The 17,006-nt window shown below is 33.9% G+C and overlaps 1 protein-coding gene across 1 annotated transcript in view; it reads left to right on the forward strand.

Annotated features, from left to right (window-relative positions):
- LOC115246347 (dystrophin-like) overlaps positions 1-17,006 on the forward strand; it is a 467,223-nt gene that overhangs the window by 92,953 nt on the left and 357,264 nt on the right. The window contains exon 35 of the mRNA XM_029825095.1: positions 10,112-10,320. Coding sequence (XP_029680955.1) covers positions 10,112-10,320 — 209 coding nt within the window. The remainder of the gene's footprint in view (positions 1-10,111; positions 10,321-17,006) is intronic.

A 17,006-nucleotide genomic window follows, 5' to 3' on the forward strand; every position in this document is an offset into this window, starting at 1 on the left:
TTTGTTATTCTAGATATCTATTTAGTAAATACTATTTAGTAAATAATAGAATCGAGCTTATACAGATAAAAGATGTATCCCTTTACTCTTTGTGGTATTTTATTACACAGATTGATATTTATTTACACAAGCTTTGTATCTTTATCTCTTTAAGGGTGCCGGTAACAGGACACTGAATTTTTATGGGGTCAAATAAAGAAAAAATTCTGTTGCCCAGCGACATGTTTAAGTAACGGGCGTCAAAGAGAATCTCTGATAAATATCTTATGAATATGTTAATTTGTGTGGATCGTCGCGGGGAAAAATGAGGAAAGTCCTTGGCAGCGTAATCTTCTTTACAAGAGAACCTTCGTGGCTGCGGACCACTTCTGTAAGCGCATGATTTATATTCTTTTTCGAGGAAAGAGGAAGAAAATATTTTTGAGCACGACCGATTTATTTCATAATACCGACATACATCCCGCTGAAATTTCTCACAAGCTTCGCGTAGTATCAAGAATTCTATGAGAATAAGACCAAATTGTCTCACGGATATGTCTTCAAATTATGTTTGCAAATTAGAAGCTTCGATCTAACACTATTATTATTATAATTATTCGATCCTACGCTATTATCGCATACATACATCTGGGATATTTTAATGAACTCTTAGCCAATTTTAAAGGCCGTAATGTTCTATCATGGTCCTATAATTTGTCTCGAAAAAAGTACCCGCGTTACCTTGGCATCGTGAGCGAGGCACCCAGCTGTCGATAAAATTTCGTTTACATGGCATCTAATATTTAAGCGTGGCTCGCAATTTTGCAATCTTCACTCTAGTATTGCCGTCACGTTTCGCTGCGAAAGTAATTTTTCTCCACCTCCGTCCCTCGCCACATTCTCTTTTCCTCTCTTCGTCATCATCTTCGATCTTTTCTGCCGGGAGAGAATGTAGCTGCAAGAATGAGGAGGGAGTGTTTTGAGCTGATAAACAGAAATCCTTGTTCGAGAAGACTGTAATAAGAGCAATCCTATTATTCTAATATGATAAGGTTTAATGGAGTTTGGTTGTTGCTCTTCTCTTTATCCGGCATTATGTCGGTGTTACCATCCACGATCTTTTTGTCGATCTTTATGACAAATATTTTTTTGGGAGATTACATAATGGCAATCAAAATTTGATTGACTACATTATACCAATATAAATATCTAACGTTTTTGTATACCGTTCACAAAAATATAGTTTGCGCATATCTTTTCCAAAATTAAAATTATCGTCATATTGTAGAAAAAATATTTTTGATATATATTAGACATAAAGAGCAGAAAATCATGATCGTGATGTTGTCACTGCATTTACATATAATGTGAAATGCGCGCATTATATTGTATATATTATATTTATTAGTTTCTTATTTTTAGTCATAGTTATTTTTTTAGAATTGCATAGTAGAAATAATTTAATTAAATACTATAAATAGTGTCTGAAAAAATGAGTTTAATACATGAATTATTCACATAGTATCATTATCCTGACTTACTTGATAACATGCACACGAAAATGATGTATAGATCTCTTTATTCTTGCTGAATTTTTACTTTGAAAATCAGGTTGCGCAGTTTTGTTAAATTATAGTACAGTTAATTGTATACTCTTAAATATTAAAAATTGTGATTACATTTTTCGATTGTAGATGCGCTTTCTAAAATTGTAAGATTAACGTTAATTGTTCAGTAAATCGATCGCGATGAATTCATCTTTTAAATGCACCGGCACGCGGCGAAAGAACTCGTACTCGTGCTGAGTTCAAGTCCGAATTATAGATCTCTATTACTTTTGTTTTTTTCTCGCCGATCGTGGAATCGCTCCCGCGGAAGAGAAGATTAATTTCTCGCGGTAAGAGAGCAGCCCTAGATTATCGGGGAGAGGAGAGTAGTACAATTGCCTTGGCAAAGACGAGAGATTCAATTACATCGAAAACGTGGGGCAGAAAAGGCCCCTCTTCGTGAAGCCAGATTAATTCGTCCTTTGCTGTGATGGTTCCACAGGGAAGGGGCATTAGTATTTCCTTTTTTCTACCATCGTCGGAATACTTAACGACCTTTATTGAAGCCGGAAACAGATCTCGTCCATACACTCGATTAAATTAGTTATTATATTAGCTGTTATATCACCGCTTTCACGAAACTTTTGCGAATTTATTATGGTCCTTAATAACGAAATTTAATATCAAGCCCAATTGTAACTATGGAAATTATTTAATTGTGTTTGATTATAAATTGAAATATACATTTTCACTAAAATAGTTTATCATAAAAATTATACATAATGACATGTCTACTTATTTATTGATGTCAACTTTACCGTATGTATAATCGTTATATTAATCAGATCTGATTAATACGTAATAAAAATTTTTTTTTAACGTTGGAGATATTTTCATACAATACCGAGTTTTTTTATGCGTATAATATAACAAAAACAATTTTAATTTTTTAATCATCAGGATAAAAGGAGAAGAATTTTTCCTTCTCGTTTTATCTTTATTTTCCTAAATTTTTTAATTCTGATCTTGATACGTCAGTCATGCAGGTTTTATCGATTCAGTCGCATTTGTACTGCTGCCACTATAATCCGCGGTATCTATAATTATGCACATTTGTTCCGGCCTTGCGACGAGTTTCCATTTGAATTCTGGATAATAATTTTTCAAACCAGACGTCCGTAGCAGTTTTAATTATTACACAGGCGCATAAAATTCTTGTCATACGGCTCTAATAGGGATAAACAAATAAATCAAAATTTATGCATTTCATAATACAACAGTAACGTATAAATTATTCGTATATTCAGTGGGTTTGGCTTATTTCGGTTTATGTAGTTTAAATCAGATTACTGCGTCTACATATTTTCATTCGTTTGATTAAGCTAGATGGTAATATTAATAATTTTTGTCTGTATAATAATTAAGATGGAATGCTTTATTTGTCAAGTGTTATTATGTATACTTGTGGAATGAGTTCAACGATAAATCCCTTTCAAGTAACTTTCCAATAGAAATCTCTGTTACTTTTAAACGAATTTAAACTTATTTCTAGCTCGTGTATCATTAAAATCTTGTGTTTCGGTATGCTTTCAACAAATTTCTTGCATTTGATGCTAATTGAATTTCTCTTCATATCTAATTTTGTCAATAAATTATTAATGCTGTGTATTCAGGTTTGGGATAATTTGAATACACAACATTAATTATGTATATTATTATTGTTCGTAAATAAATGTAAATGCTGAGAAATGAATGTCGCTTAAACATCGAGATATTTTTAGCATTTTGCAATTATTTATCTATTATATCTCGCTTCTTTTCTCGTTTAACTGTATCTTGAATCAAGCTACAATTGAAGTTATAATTGGCAAGATGGCATGGAAAACAACAATGCTTGTATCACTGAATCTCTTTTCTTATATTTTGTTTTTTATTTTTTCCTTCTGTCTCTTTCTAAGTTTACTGTTTATTTTTATCAATTAATAATATTGCCAAGTATTGACAATTCCATGATTTTGAATCTTCTACAAGCAGCTAATATTTACTTTTATAGTCCTATTGCTCCTGTATGCGTTACGTAATATTACGGAATGTTCCCTCTTTTAACTATGAAATTTGTTTGTCGATATCGTGAGTTTATTTAAGTTACCGCGATATAAATTTACGATATTTATTTATGCAGCAGAACAGAAAATTAAAATTTATCTTTTATTTCGCGAGTTTTGATTTCATTATTATAACTATTTCAATATCTCTTCAGATAAATGGTGAGAATAATTTATTATTTATTTAAATTTAGTTAAATTATTATTCTAAATTAATCTATTAAGTTTTGTTGTTGTGTAATAAACGTACATTTTGCGTAACAAAAGTGAATCTTACGATTAGATATATTTCCACATGTTCTCTGCCTATATTATAGCTATGAATTATCTGAAAAAAGCCAATTATAAAGACTCGTGCAACCTGCTCTATGTCGGGTGCATTCGGTCGAAGACCTTTCAATAGAAAAGACACGGATTCGCGCTGCGTTTAGATCGTATCGTTCAGTCGACCGGAAATGTAGACGGCACAAGTTGTTGTGGATTCCGGTTTCTGCGGTACAATGAGCGACCTGCCCTTTGGTAGAAGAGTGTCAGTGGATGGTGGCGTGCAATCCATCACTCTCATTCACGGCCCATCCTCGCTTCTTCCCCCTATGTTGCTGCTATACGACCGCCCTTTCTCATGCTGCCTTTCCCTTCGCGCATCTCCGTTGTACTGTCACATCACTTATCCCTGGAAGACAGGCGGACAGATGAACGCTTAAGGCGTGCTCGCAACGCGCCTTTCCTATTTTTCACCTCCGGAGTGCCGGGAGAAAGGGACCAAAGTATCCGTGTTGCTTCCCTTTCTCCGCGGCCTTGCCGGAATAAAACTGCTGCCACGAAGAGAATTGATGCTTCCCGCTGTAAATTCGTCCTATTTTTCATGGCGGGGGTCATTCCGCGGCGGCGCTCGCTTCGTCTTGTCTCACCTTGCCTCGCTGTACACAGCCTGCTAACAAGGGATTTCTACTTCAACGGCAACGGCGACGGTCTGAGCCGGATCGTCCCTCGTTTACTGCATAAGGGATAAATCGTGCACGCTCTCCCGTGCGTCGCGAGATTTTTCACCACCGCGGAAACGTTGGCGTGGCGCTCTTATACTCTTTCATTTCGTTGTTAGCATCGTAAATATACTAATGCACGAGAATGTTACTGCCACAAAGATTTCTACCGCGAGAGAGAGATTTGTTCCTAAATTTTATATAAAAAAAAAAAAAAAATCTTGACATATGTATTACGAGGCTTTAAAAGTTTGATTACATAAAATAATAAAGTAGTCATAACTTCTTTCGAGATTACCGAAATAAAGTACATGTAGATAGATATTTTTCTCACACATTTTAGAGAGAACTTGCATACTTACATAGTAAGTAAAGATATATTTATATTTATCTTACGAGATAAGTTATATCTGTAAAGTTTGTGTTATGCGAGTGGATATAAATGGAGTTATATACATGAGATAGGGGAAGGGACAAGGATGGCATTAAAATTGAAACCCTACGTAGAGATTAATGATTAAAGATAAAAATAATTGCTGAACTCTGACGATCAAAATGAGATTTAATACAGTTTAACTAAATGAAAGCAAAGTCAATGAACGGGTCTTTAATTTAGAATCCTGATTACTTCACTTACCTCATTCTAAGAAAGTAAATGAAAGAACTCTATAAGTCTCGTCAAGCTTTGAAATCTGGCTTAACCGTATTGATTAGGGTAAGATTACATTTCCATTCTGTTGGAGATTGAATAAATCTGGTACAGGATTTGTAACGGTCTATCTAATCGATATGTTGTAGTTAACCTCATAATCGAGCAAGACATTTTTTCATGTCGGATCATATATAAAACACTCTTTTGATAAGACATCACTGTCACGCGCAAAGATTTATCGTCTGATCCGCGCACATCGTTTATTATCCTATACACTTTATTAAACATGTTTCGTGTTCACCGAGTTTCTAGCTGTTTTGCTGGCTTATATTAAGCTTTTTTTATGTATACATTACATGCATTTATTTTCAGTTGCAATTTTTGTGATTTTTAAAGAACTAATATGTGATTCTGTTATTTTGTGTATCTGCATTATAAATATAAATGATAATGCTTTTATGACATTTTTTTAATTTTATTATGGATGTACTTTCATTTTATTTTTAATTCTGTTATTGTTAAATAATGATATATTTTATGGAACATGTTTTTTATTTTTATTTATTTATTTTTTTTGTAGTCAGGTAAAGATTTATATGATTTTGTACGTGCGTATTTTGTTACGTTTGATTCGCGTTTTGAGTAATACTCATCGTGTGGTATCGAAAACGTCTTCACCCTCGTTGGCGTTATTACAAGAATAATAACTCGCTCCCAGCAGCTGCCGCGGCGACAAGTGTTACGAATGCCCTCTTCAAGGACCACTTTCTTTCAGGCCATGCAGCATCGGGAAGTATCATTTGCGTTACGCTGTGTCTAAATTAGTAGGGGAATAAATACGATTCGTCTTCTGAACTTTGAATATTCTTTTCTGCAAACATCAAGCAGTGAAGCTTTTCAATGATGCAACGCGGAATAAAAAATGCTTTATTTAAAATTTGAATATTTATAATTTTCATTGCGGTTTAAAGACAATTTATAAAATCTCATATTTGTTTTATTTTATGACTTGTGTTTAGCTTTGCAGCTTGTCGTTGTCATAACTCATCTTTATACCGGAAATTATTTAAAATATGACTGGGGACATGAAACAATTATAAATAAGTTCGTATTGTTAAAGAGATAAGAGAAAGCAATATTAATTTGGAATAAATAAAAAATCCATCTATTTTATACATACAAAATATACCTTTGATGGTATTTGCGAAGAAGTTTGCATAATGTTTGTATAGATTAATGCTGCATTTCGCTCTTGCTTACCTCAATCTGATAAAACGGAAGCAAACAAGATAAAGTATGCACCGTCGTGCTTATTATGTATTTAGCGTGTATCGTAACTTATCCGACCGTCACAGAGATTATGTAATTTTAGTATGTACGGGGCTTAGAAGTTGCGACGACTTATGATAGAACTTTGTAAACGTTCTGTGGTTTATGCGCCGAATCTTATATGTCTTATCTGTATTAAGTTTCTTCTCTTTTGTTGTGCGAAATTCAGGCAAAATACATGTATTCGCATATTTTAACTTACAGTATATGATTATTTAGTACACTAAATTTCGCCTGATATAGTTCCCTCTCAATTTTATATATATAAATTTTCTTATTTAAATTTTTTTGCGTGATGAATAACACAAAGTATAAAATGCCGGTTTTTAATAAATATAGAAATAGTAAAAAATCAAAAATAGCTATTTTTTAAATTAATTAAATTAATTACGTTTAATTACTTTATGCTAATATAATAAGATATTTATTTTTATTGTTTACTTGTTGCTTAAATATTTCATCAATGTACCAATTATTTATTCACATTTCTGACAAATTTTCTTACATTTCTACATTTTCTGTTTTTATATTTATCATATAATGATGTAAACATTTTACGTTGATATTTATTTTGCGTTTAAATAACACGATTTCCTTACTTCAATTTGTCCTGCTCATAACTACGCAAAGTAGTCTTTAAATTGAGGTAGCTATCTTCTTCGCGGCAGTCGGGCTGCTTCGGCCGAGATTTGCACAGTTCTCAACTTCGCAAATTGTATGCACACAATTTGCTCGAGCGGACGAGATGGGACGCGAAGAAATTTGAGCTTCAGAAGGTGAACGGTATCCTTGAGTTCACGGTGAATGTCTCGCGGTACGTTTGCATAACTGCTTTCCCTTTGAATTAGCAGGACTGGTCGTAGCCCGCCGGTTTCTCACCGCTTCAATGACAAAGTACTTTGTTGTGAAGGTATAGATCGTCTTCGAAGTTTAGCGAATGCATTAAGAAATATCGTCAAAGTCGAAAAACTCTTTGCTGATGAAAGTTTCGCGGTTTGTGAGTAATTATGCGAGCAAACTGTTCTCTCGTGCCGACGTTGTCTGCTCGTCGTTCCATCGCTTGGTCTTTCTTTGTATTCTTCTATTTTTTTTTCTTTTTATCCAATTCTAGATAATACAGCGAAATTCAAGTGAAAAGGTAGCAGGACCAGTTGTTAAGATAATGCTCGCCGGTACTAGCTCGGGGAGAAGTCCGGAAATAAAAATATAATAGCTTCTTTAAAATTGAACTGACGTGAGACGATTTTGTGCATAATTTATAATCTCTGGAGACTGCGAATTCTTTAAATTGCGGCACGTTTAGACTTTATTGTGGAAAGTATACATGTCTCTTGTACTCGATGGAATATTTAGATACTGATGCTGGGCGAAATTGTAAAAATGTTTTTCGTAGTATTTTACCGAAATTAATGTTCGTAGCGTTTCTAATTCTTTTTTGCGCCGAATTGACAGTACGATTATTTCCGCAAGCATACACATTTCAACTTTGCAATTAATAAGCACAAATGAATTTTTAAATAATTTTCTTTGTTTTCTATATTTTTACCAACAAAATTAAATTATAAATTACATTTTGTGAAGTTAATACGTATAGAAAATAATTTACACGAACAACATTGATCTGATTTTTAAACATTAATGAGATTAATTTATGTACGTATTACGTATATTCATATTGGCAGACTGTATAAACACGGAAGATCAACTTTGACGGTTCTTTCTCACAGCGGAACACAAGTACTAACGCACTGTGGGAGTAATTTCCTTGTTAACTGTATGCAGAGCTGGTTTAGTGCCATTCTTATCGAGTAAATGAGAACATCGAGCTTGCATAGCTATACAAATTAACGATTAACTAGGGTAACTAGAGAACTCTAGCGTTTGCGGGTAACGTTAGTCTGAATGCAAGTATTCTAATTCTCGTTACTTCAACTAATTTATGTAATATTATCTAATGATTTTTATATAACTGGTATATTAGTGCTCGCAAATAGTAATTGTTTTATGAATCATATACCGAAAAATATATATTAAATTTTAACTATTAAGTCTTTTTTGCTGTATACAAAATCATTCTGGATTGGATTCAAAAAAAGAATAGTGTATGAATAATTAATTTTTATATATCGAATATATATCGAATTAAATATATTGTAACAATTCTTGCGCTTAATGAAGCGAAATTATAAAGTTATTAAAAGTTTTCATTTTGATTTGTTAAACAGTAAATAAATGTATAACTATTGATTATTGTAACTCGTATTTACCATACATATTTACCAATGTATGGTGTAACAGCAATATATTATAACAGTAAATTACACGCTTAATTACTGAGATTAATGAACCAAAACGGGAATGTTTGATACATTTTACAAACTCGATTTACCGATTACCAATGCAGTCATATAATTAAATATTTACTTCGAGATATAAAATATAAAAATGCATTATTTATGCAACGTAAAAATATAAAATTTTTTTATCTTAAAATTATAATCAAAGATAATTATAGAAACTTTAATGAGTGCAATTAATATTAATTATTATAAATCGATAAACATCTCTGCTCATGATATTGTATTATTGCAGCAGATGCAACTGAAATTGTACAACTTATTATTATTAATAATTGCTGATTTAATTTATTGATTTACTCTTTATCGAATCAACCCATGTGCATATATAAACACATATAAACGGGACTAACTTTTAAGATGGATAGAAGAAGAGAGAGAGCAGAGAGAGCAGAGAGTTTTATATCATTATTGATTGTAAGTGACGCAATGCGTTTCTAAGTAACGTTTAAGCGCTAGTAGACGAGTGTTACAAATCGAGGGATACGAAAAAGCGTTTACGAAAGTTTTCAATTACATTAGAGACGAGCATTAAGCTCATCTTCGACGACCCTGCGTAGGGTTCCACCTGGGATACGCCATGGCCTCGCTCCGACTCGATTCAAGGGAATGAAACGGGTAAACTTATAAACTATGAAAGTTACTTTCCTATTCAATGAATTGACCGTGCATCCTTTGGTACGTGCCTTGAAACCATTCCGCCTCGCTTCTTATTCCTATCTTTCTTCTCCTTTAAGCGAACTTGTCTTTTCCTCGTCTTATTATCTGTCACCGTACGTTGGAAAAGATACAACGTCGGCGAATCAACTGGAAAATTACCAGTTTTCGTAGAAAAGGTAAATCGAACTGTTTCATGAGAAACTCAACAAGTCAGTGATCTCTCTCTTTCTTTCTTTCTCTCTAAACCTATTAGATCGCGCAATCGTGAGAAGAATCATTACTGTCGTTAAGCTCGAATGATCGATAATTCGATGTATGCATACGGCGGCTTGGAAACATTGCTGAAACGGATGTTTGAATGCTCACCTTGCTTCCTGCTGCGCCGAGAGCGCATCAATTTTCGTCACGTCGGCGGGCGGCCGCAGGAGATACGGCCTGCCGACTTTTACGACACGATGCCGCGCTCTAATGGAGATATGGTTTTGTTTCCCTGTTACAGAAGTGGAAAGGAGTGTAGGCACCGCAGCACCGGGGGCGGCGGGTGCAGCTGCAGGGGGGTCTCGGGGGCTGTCACCCTCTCCCGCCCCCTCGTCACCGTCGACCCCCGTAGCGACTAGCAGTCCCTCCGTTTCCTCGGCTTCGTCTTCAACTTCACCCTCCACCTCAGCTTCCGCCCTTGTCGCGGGACTCGATAAATCAGTGCTTCAGGTAAGCTTGCTTACTTATACGCGTGCGTGAAGTCGCCAGGACAATAGCATTATGTAACTGAAAGGTACATATACAGAAAAGGGAGATATATATGTGATATTTTGTTATTATATGTTATTTAACTGCATTCAAGTGTATAGTTGTTATCATATACAGTTTTTGTCACTTGGATTTTATTAATTTACATTTGTCAACAGTAGAGACACTTACAACTATAATCTGTATAAAATAAATTAATGTTCGTCCATGGGGATAGCACATGTGAAGATGTTTATGTTATTTTGAGAATGATTTTTATATATCTCAATTGTGTAAAATATTTTGATTCTTTTAAATATTCCTCAGCTAAAATTGAACGCGAGAAAGTAAGCTGATACAATATTATTTATATAATTACATGTTGTTACAATTATGTATCATATTTTAATTTGAGATCCTTTATTATCTCCAAAAAGCCATTTAAATGTTAGAAATTAAAGCACCAACTATATAAAACGTAAGCAGTAATTAAATTTTTACTAAGAACAGAAAATGTATTTTCACGCGGCAGAAAGAGAATTAACGAGATCTGATAAACTGATACCATTACGTCTCTTTAGGAATCAGACGCTCAGTAACAAATAATAATTAACGGTCGGTTAGCTTCGGAATCCGATCGCAGAAGATATCGATTTGATTACTCCGGTATTGCTACGAAGAGATGGAAATATTCTCAACGAAGAGAACGAATGTTTCACGATAGTTTTCGCAATTATTCTTGCTGGGGATCGATTAATTTTATTCCGACTCTTTTCTCTCGCGCGATCGAAAACGCGTTATTTTGAATGCATAGCTTTCTACGAGAAATTTCATGTCAGACAAAATGTGCGCAAATTTTGTAATATAAAATTCCGTCGTTCTTCCGCGTCGCCAAAAATGGCGGAGGCACGACAATGGCAAGAGCTTGCCTGTCCTCGGGCATCTCGGCTAATTAAAGCGCATAAATTACGCGAATGCGTAGAGAGAGACTGATGAGAATATGGCAGCGTAACGCGCGTTGCTGGGATCCGACAGTAAAGTCGCGTGTTTTCCGAGCGAATGTCAGCGAAAAATATATTAAGCTACTTGTACATGGGAAATCGCGTATTTTTCGACAAATTCTGGCCGGTAGATATTGTAAAGGAAACCGATCCATTTTTTTTGTACATATGTTAAAAAGCGGATACAAAATCTGGATTGCATAACATCGTGCAAAATAACGTTTTTACATGAGATATAAAAATATAAAGGTATGAATAATGTGATATATATCGTTAAATCGATATAAATGTTTATGTAGTTGCATGTTACGTTTTATATTGCGCTCTTTTCGAACTTTAACGAGTAGGACGAGTAGGATATTATTTCCATTTTTCTCTGTATCTATGTTTTTTAAAAATGAAAAAAATCTCTGTATTTAAATTGAAACGAATATATACTCATGCTTTGTAGAGAGAAAGAAAACTGTAGCTAAAAAGAACAGAGGCTTATTATGTGGCCCCTAAAGGAAAAACGTCCTCTTTGTAAACGTAAATTAAAACGCCGTCGCAAATTATATTAAGCATACGGACATATTGCGATATTCTATTCTGTGTGTATTTTAGTATATTGTAGTGTGTCCCTGAAGGGCGAGGAATCTTAACTTGATTATCGAGGTGTCGACTAGATCATATTCGCTTTCCACTTAGTATTCCGAGTGGAACGATATACTCAATCGATATTTCTGACATATTGTCTATATTCTCTTTTCTTTTTTCGATACGTTACATCAATATTATAATTAATAAATGTAAAATTAGAATGTTAGAAGAATTTAATTATGAGGAGTAATAAGTTGAAGCAATAATTCGCTCCGCGAAAGTTAACATAAACTTCGCATTGAAAGTTTCTTTATGTAAATTAACATTTATTGAAAGTTAATTTTATTCACCCCTTTATATTTCGCTTTCGCTTATGCGTACCGGCTTTTATAAAGCGGCAAAACAAATTTTGTTACCACTGTTCTCTTCTCTCTGAAACACGGTTCGTCATAAATTACATGTAAATCTGTGACGAAGTACCGAGAATACGGAAACAGGAGAGATATATACCTTTTTTGTAGACAGAGATGTCAAACTGTCACGGAGTAATCGGACGGCGCTTCGTGCGTGACATTTTAATTTTGCGAATAACAAAAGCTTTTATGGTTAAGAATACTGCCCTTTTAAATAACCTTATTCTATTGTTCTTCTATTTATCTCACGGGTTTGCCATAATAAAAATTTTTTTTTCATCAGGTTTTAAATGACATTCTATCTATTTCGTGAAATACATATTAAAACACAATTTATCGAATATAATATCGTATATAATATATTTGAAAAAGTATTTGCTCTTCTAAATTATTTTTATTCTTTATTTAATTGCTGTTAAATCATTTATTAGCATTTATTTATTATCGCTTCTATTTTTTGTTTCTCAAATTTTTCTCTTTTTAAATGGTTTCTCATTATCGATAATATTACCGAATGCGCAAATATTGATAAAAAAATTCTTGACATGAGTAAAAGATGTGCAAACTGCACAATAATAACTTCATCGGATCGATGAGAATTATAAATGGCCCTTTTAGAACTTGTCTGTTGTTAATCGCGAATAACTTTTATGGCGTCAGTATACTTAATGAGATTTTGACTTAGACTTCTAGACTGCACATTCTTTTCCAATTGCGGTCTGATGACAACGGTAAATTTCGGATGAAATGAAATCCCGTCTGAATATTCTGCGATTGGTGGCACAAGTTCGGTTATCAGGGACAAGAATTAGATTTGTGTGACGACGGTGTGGACAGCACAAGAGGGAAAGGACCGACGTTCATGCAGGCGTATAACTCGGTCAATTTTATCGAATTACTCCGTCAGCTTCTCTCCCTTCACGCCATTCTGAGCCCCATTCACTCATCGTGCTCGTGCTGCGGTTCTTACGACGCACATAACACGGGAGCACAATCTAGTAAATATTCTAAAATAAATTAAGTTAGACTTTACTTTTTTTTTTGTATTCACATTAGATGCTTTCTTCAAGATCCGTCGGTTCGGCCGAACGGGAATTTATCGTCTTTTATAGTACCTAAAATTTAATTAAAAATCACTTTAGTTGACGCGAAAAATTCACTCGATTTTAGTAAGTAGGATAATCATATACACGTCAGTCCGATTTTATATGTAGATGTTAATATCTTTGGACTTGCCAAGAATATCTTTCCAGCTCGCTCTGTTTTTCGTGTTATTCTGATCTTTACATTCAAGCACATATTTTTTCTTATTTCACGGTATCCTTTAATAAAGTGTTCGCTTCTTTATTAGTGCTTCTTTATTCGTTATGTATTTTGACTTTATTCTTTTATTATTTGAGTTAATTTTATATTAAAATTAGTTTTTTTTTGTTAAGGTACATTTATCATACGATGTAACATAAATGCGTATTATCGCTCAGGCTCTTAGTTAGAAAATCTTTAGGTATTCTTTTGTTTTTTTTTTTTGCTTGTAAAGCGTTTTTTCCACCTGTTTTTCAAGGATTTCTTCTCTTTGAACTCTTGTGACCCAAGCCATCACGTTCATATTTCGCGAAACGTCTTTTGCCCTTTTACTCGTCAGAGCCACGTTACAGTTTCCTTTGAAACATGACATTTTACACGTACTTCGTAAAGGTGAAGCAACTTTTGATCTTGCATATGTTGCTTCTGCGCAGCTGCTGAAAATCGAGGATACATTTATGTCAATATGTTTCAATTTTGCAATATTAAGTTTGAACATGATAAGAGATATCATAGGATAATACATTAAAAGTAAAGTAGTTAAATGGTTACAATATATAGTGTATAAAACTTGACGTAAATATAATTCGACAACATTTAATATCCTCACCTATTGTCCAGATAACTTTTACCAACGTCTTGGTCAACATTGCACAGGCTTTGGAACGCTTTTCCTATTTGCCGAGTCAACAGTCAGATTCAAGCAGTCTAACGCTATCTCCCTGCTTCTATTTCCGGCTTCTATGCCGTTGCAGTGACAAGTATTGTGTTGTTTGCATAAAGCGATGAGATGCCTCGAGGTAACGAGACTTGAGCAGAAATCGAGTTGCCAATGAAATTCTATTTTATTTCATGATAGTAAACCACATTTTATTCACTATCTGTTGCATTGATCCAGCTGTGGAGTTTATTTCGAAGATTTGAATTGTCTCAATCAAGTTAATAATCGAGGAACTGAGATATTTCGTCATTTATAAAAATTAAAAACCATGCAGTTTAGAAATTGCTTTAAAGAAAAATTTCAAAATTCAAAAATTAGAATTTTGAAATTCCATCAATCTATAATGTGATAAAGACTATTTTAAGACAATGTAAATGGTAGAGAATAAATTGTTTAATTTTTAGAATCTCTCTTTTTTTACATTAATTTTAAATTTATATAAGAAATTATGTGCTTTACTTTTTTCGTTCAATTGATACAAAATATTAAATTTCGTAATTTGTAGGGTTGATAATTAATGTAAATAAGAGATGTTTGTGCTAGACAAGGCAAATTCTTTTCGTTTACAATAAAATAAATTTCAATTTTGAAACTTTTCCGAACATAATGTTAATATGCGGTTTCCTATACCGAATTCCCATGTTCGCGCGTTTCTGTGGCACTCCAATAATTTGAGTCTCTTTGCGGTATTCAGCTTATTAGATTCTTGGTTACCCTTGTGACAAAATATGTGAGATTAGTTTGAAAGCTTACATGTGTTCTGCATAAAATACTGAAATAGCAGACATTGTTTTCCATTGCCACATAGGTATATATGAGAGTGATTAACGACGATATTTCCATGTTTTTGTCTTTTCAACGATTAAATTAATTCTAAACTAAATTTATATGTACATAAATTTTAGACGAAGTTCGTGAACGAAGCAAAGCTTGAAATTTTTAACATTGTTTCATAATTCACGTCATGCTAAAAGAATGATTAATATCATAAGAATTTTTTAATACTGGTTTTATTAACATTTTTCTTAAATGTTCTTTGTTACATCTTTTAGTATTTTTATTAGAGTGTAATAATAAAAGATAAAAGATTATCATGTTTATTTTTGCAAATACTACAATAATAATAAAAATTTTGATTGAAACAGAGAGAAGCGATAGAACGAAGATGAAACGGTTTGTCCAATGAACTGTTTGATGCATCAGAAAGTCGTAGGGCGACAATCGAGAAACTTCGTGCAAAGTGCACCTGCGCCAACTTTTCCGCGTTTATTGTCATTCGGGGAACAATACCATTTCGGGGAAATCGCTTCTTACGGAGAGTATTTTATTGTAAAATAAACATGAAAGACAATCATAGCGAGTTAATAGCTTTTATTCTTTGGATATGTTTTTAGTTATTGAACTGAAAGTAAACATGGAGTTTCCGAATAGAGACAGTATTTTTTGAATCAACGTCGATAACGTCGTTACGGTTAAAATTCACGATATTTGTCATAGTAAAGATATGATTGCACTGTTCGATTGCTGCCAAGCATCGTTCACGACGCAGTTGATTTCCGAAGATAGGGAAGGATGTGTGTGTGTGTGTGTGTGTGTGTGTGTGTGTGTGTGTGTGTGTGTGTGTGTGTGTGTGTGTGTGTGTACGTTCTATCACGTCTTTTTTTATTGCTCAGATGCTAAAGTTCGTCGTTAAATTCTTGGAGCGGAATTCTCAGGAACTTTCACGATTCTCGATGAAATGCTTTATGCATAAGAATAGATATAGATTGTATAGGTGAGAAATACATAACGGATACGCACGTAAGCTTACTCGTGAAGTTTTATAGCGTAAAAGATAGGAGCGTTATTACGTAGTAGAGATAATAAATAGTAAGTATATTTCAGTTGTCTAGAAATCAGAAAATAAAAGCGTTGAATAAACTTTTATCAAGATCATGTATATTTTCTAGTAAACTTCTTTGTGCATATTATATCTTACGAATTACATCATTCATAAGAATTAAATGAAAAAAATCAATTATTTTCAATTTTAATTTTATCTTTGATTCCTAAGCTTAATCTTAATAACTCAATAATAATTAAATGAAAGTGTATAAATCGCAGTTCTATGCTCATTTTGAAATGCAAGGGATATGATCAGGCACTTCGACAACAGGCACTTAATCAAGGCCGCTTTGGACAAGGGTGGGTGAAAAGCGGAACGAGCCCTGGAGCTTAGACTAGATGGCAGCCTCCGGGGCTTGCCGGACCGAGCGAGACCTTAATTTCCTGTAGCACTACGGTTTATCTCTTCCGCGATTTATCGACTCCCTCGAAACTTCCACGTTCGCGATCCAGGGAAACCTTCGTCGAATACTAGTTTGGCTTTCTTGCCTGCTTGTTTGTTACATCGCCGATCGATAATCAGCCGGTGTTAAGCCGAGAATTCCGTGATAGTTTTTTCAATATATTGTTTGCCGTATAAATGTTTATTTGAACGCCACGATCTTTTGAAGTATTTCAAGTAGAATTCGCGCGCGAAATATACAGCAAACAAGCTACGCTAAAATCACTAGCAGAGATATTGCCGATGTCTAGCGAAGCGTTACACGTGCGCGCGGCCGTGTTGGCTTTTAAATGTATTATTGGCTTTACAACTCGTAGTTCCAATGG

The sequence above is a fragment of the Formica exsecta genome, unplaced genomic scaffold (genome assembly GCF_003651465.1).
Source record: "Formica exsecta isolate Colony F162 unplaced genomic scaffold, ASM365146v1 scaffold149, whole genome shotgun sequence".
Classification (NCBI taxonomy): domain Eukaryota; kingdom Metazoa; phylum Arthropoda; class Insecta; order Hymenoptera; family Formicidae; genus Formica; species Formica exsecta.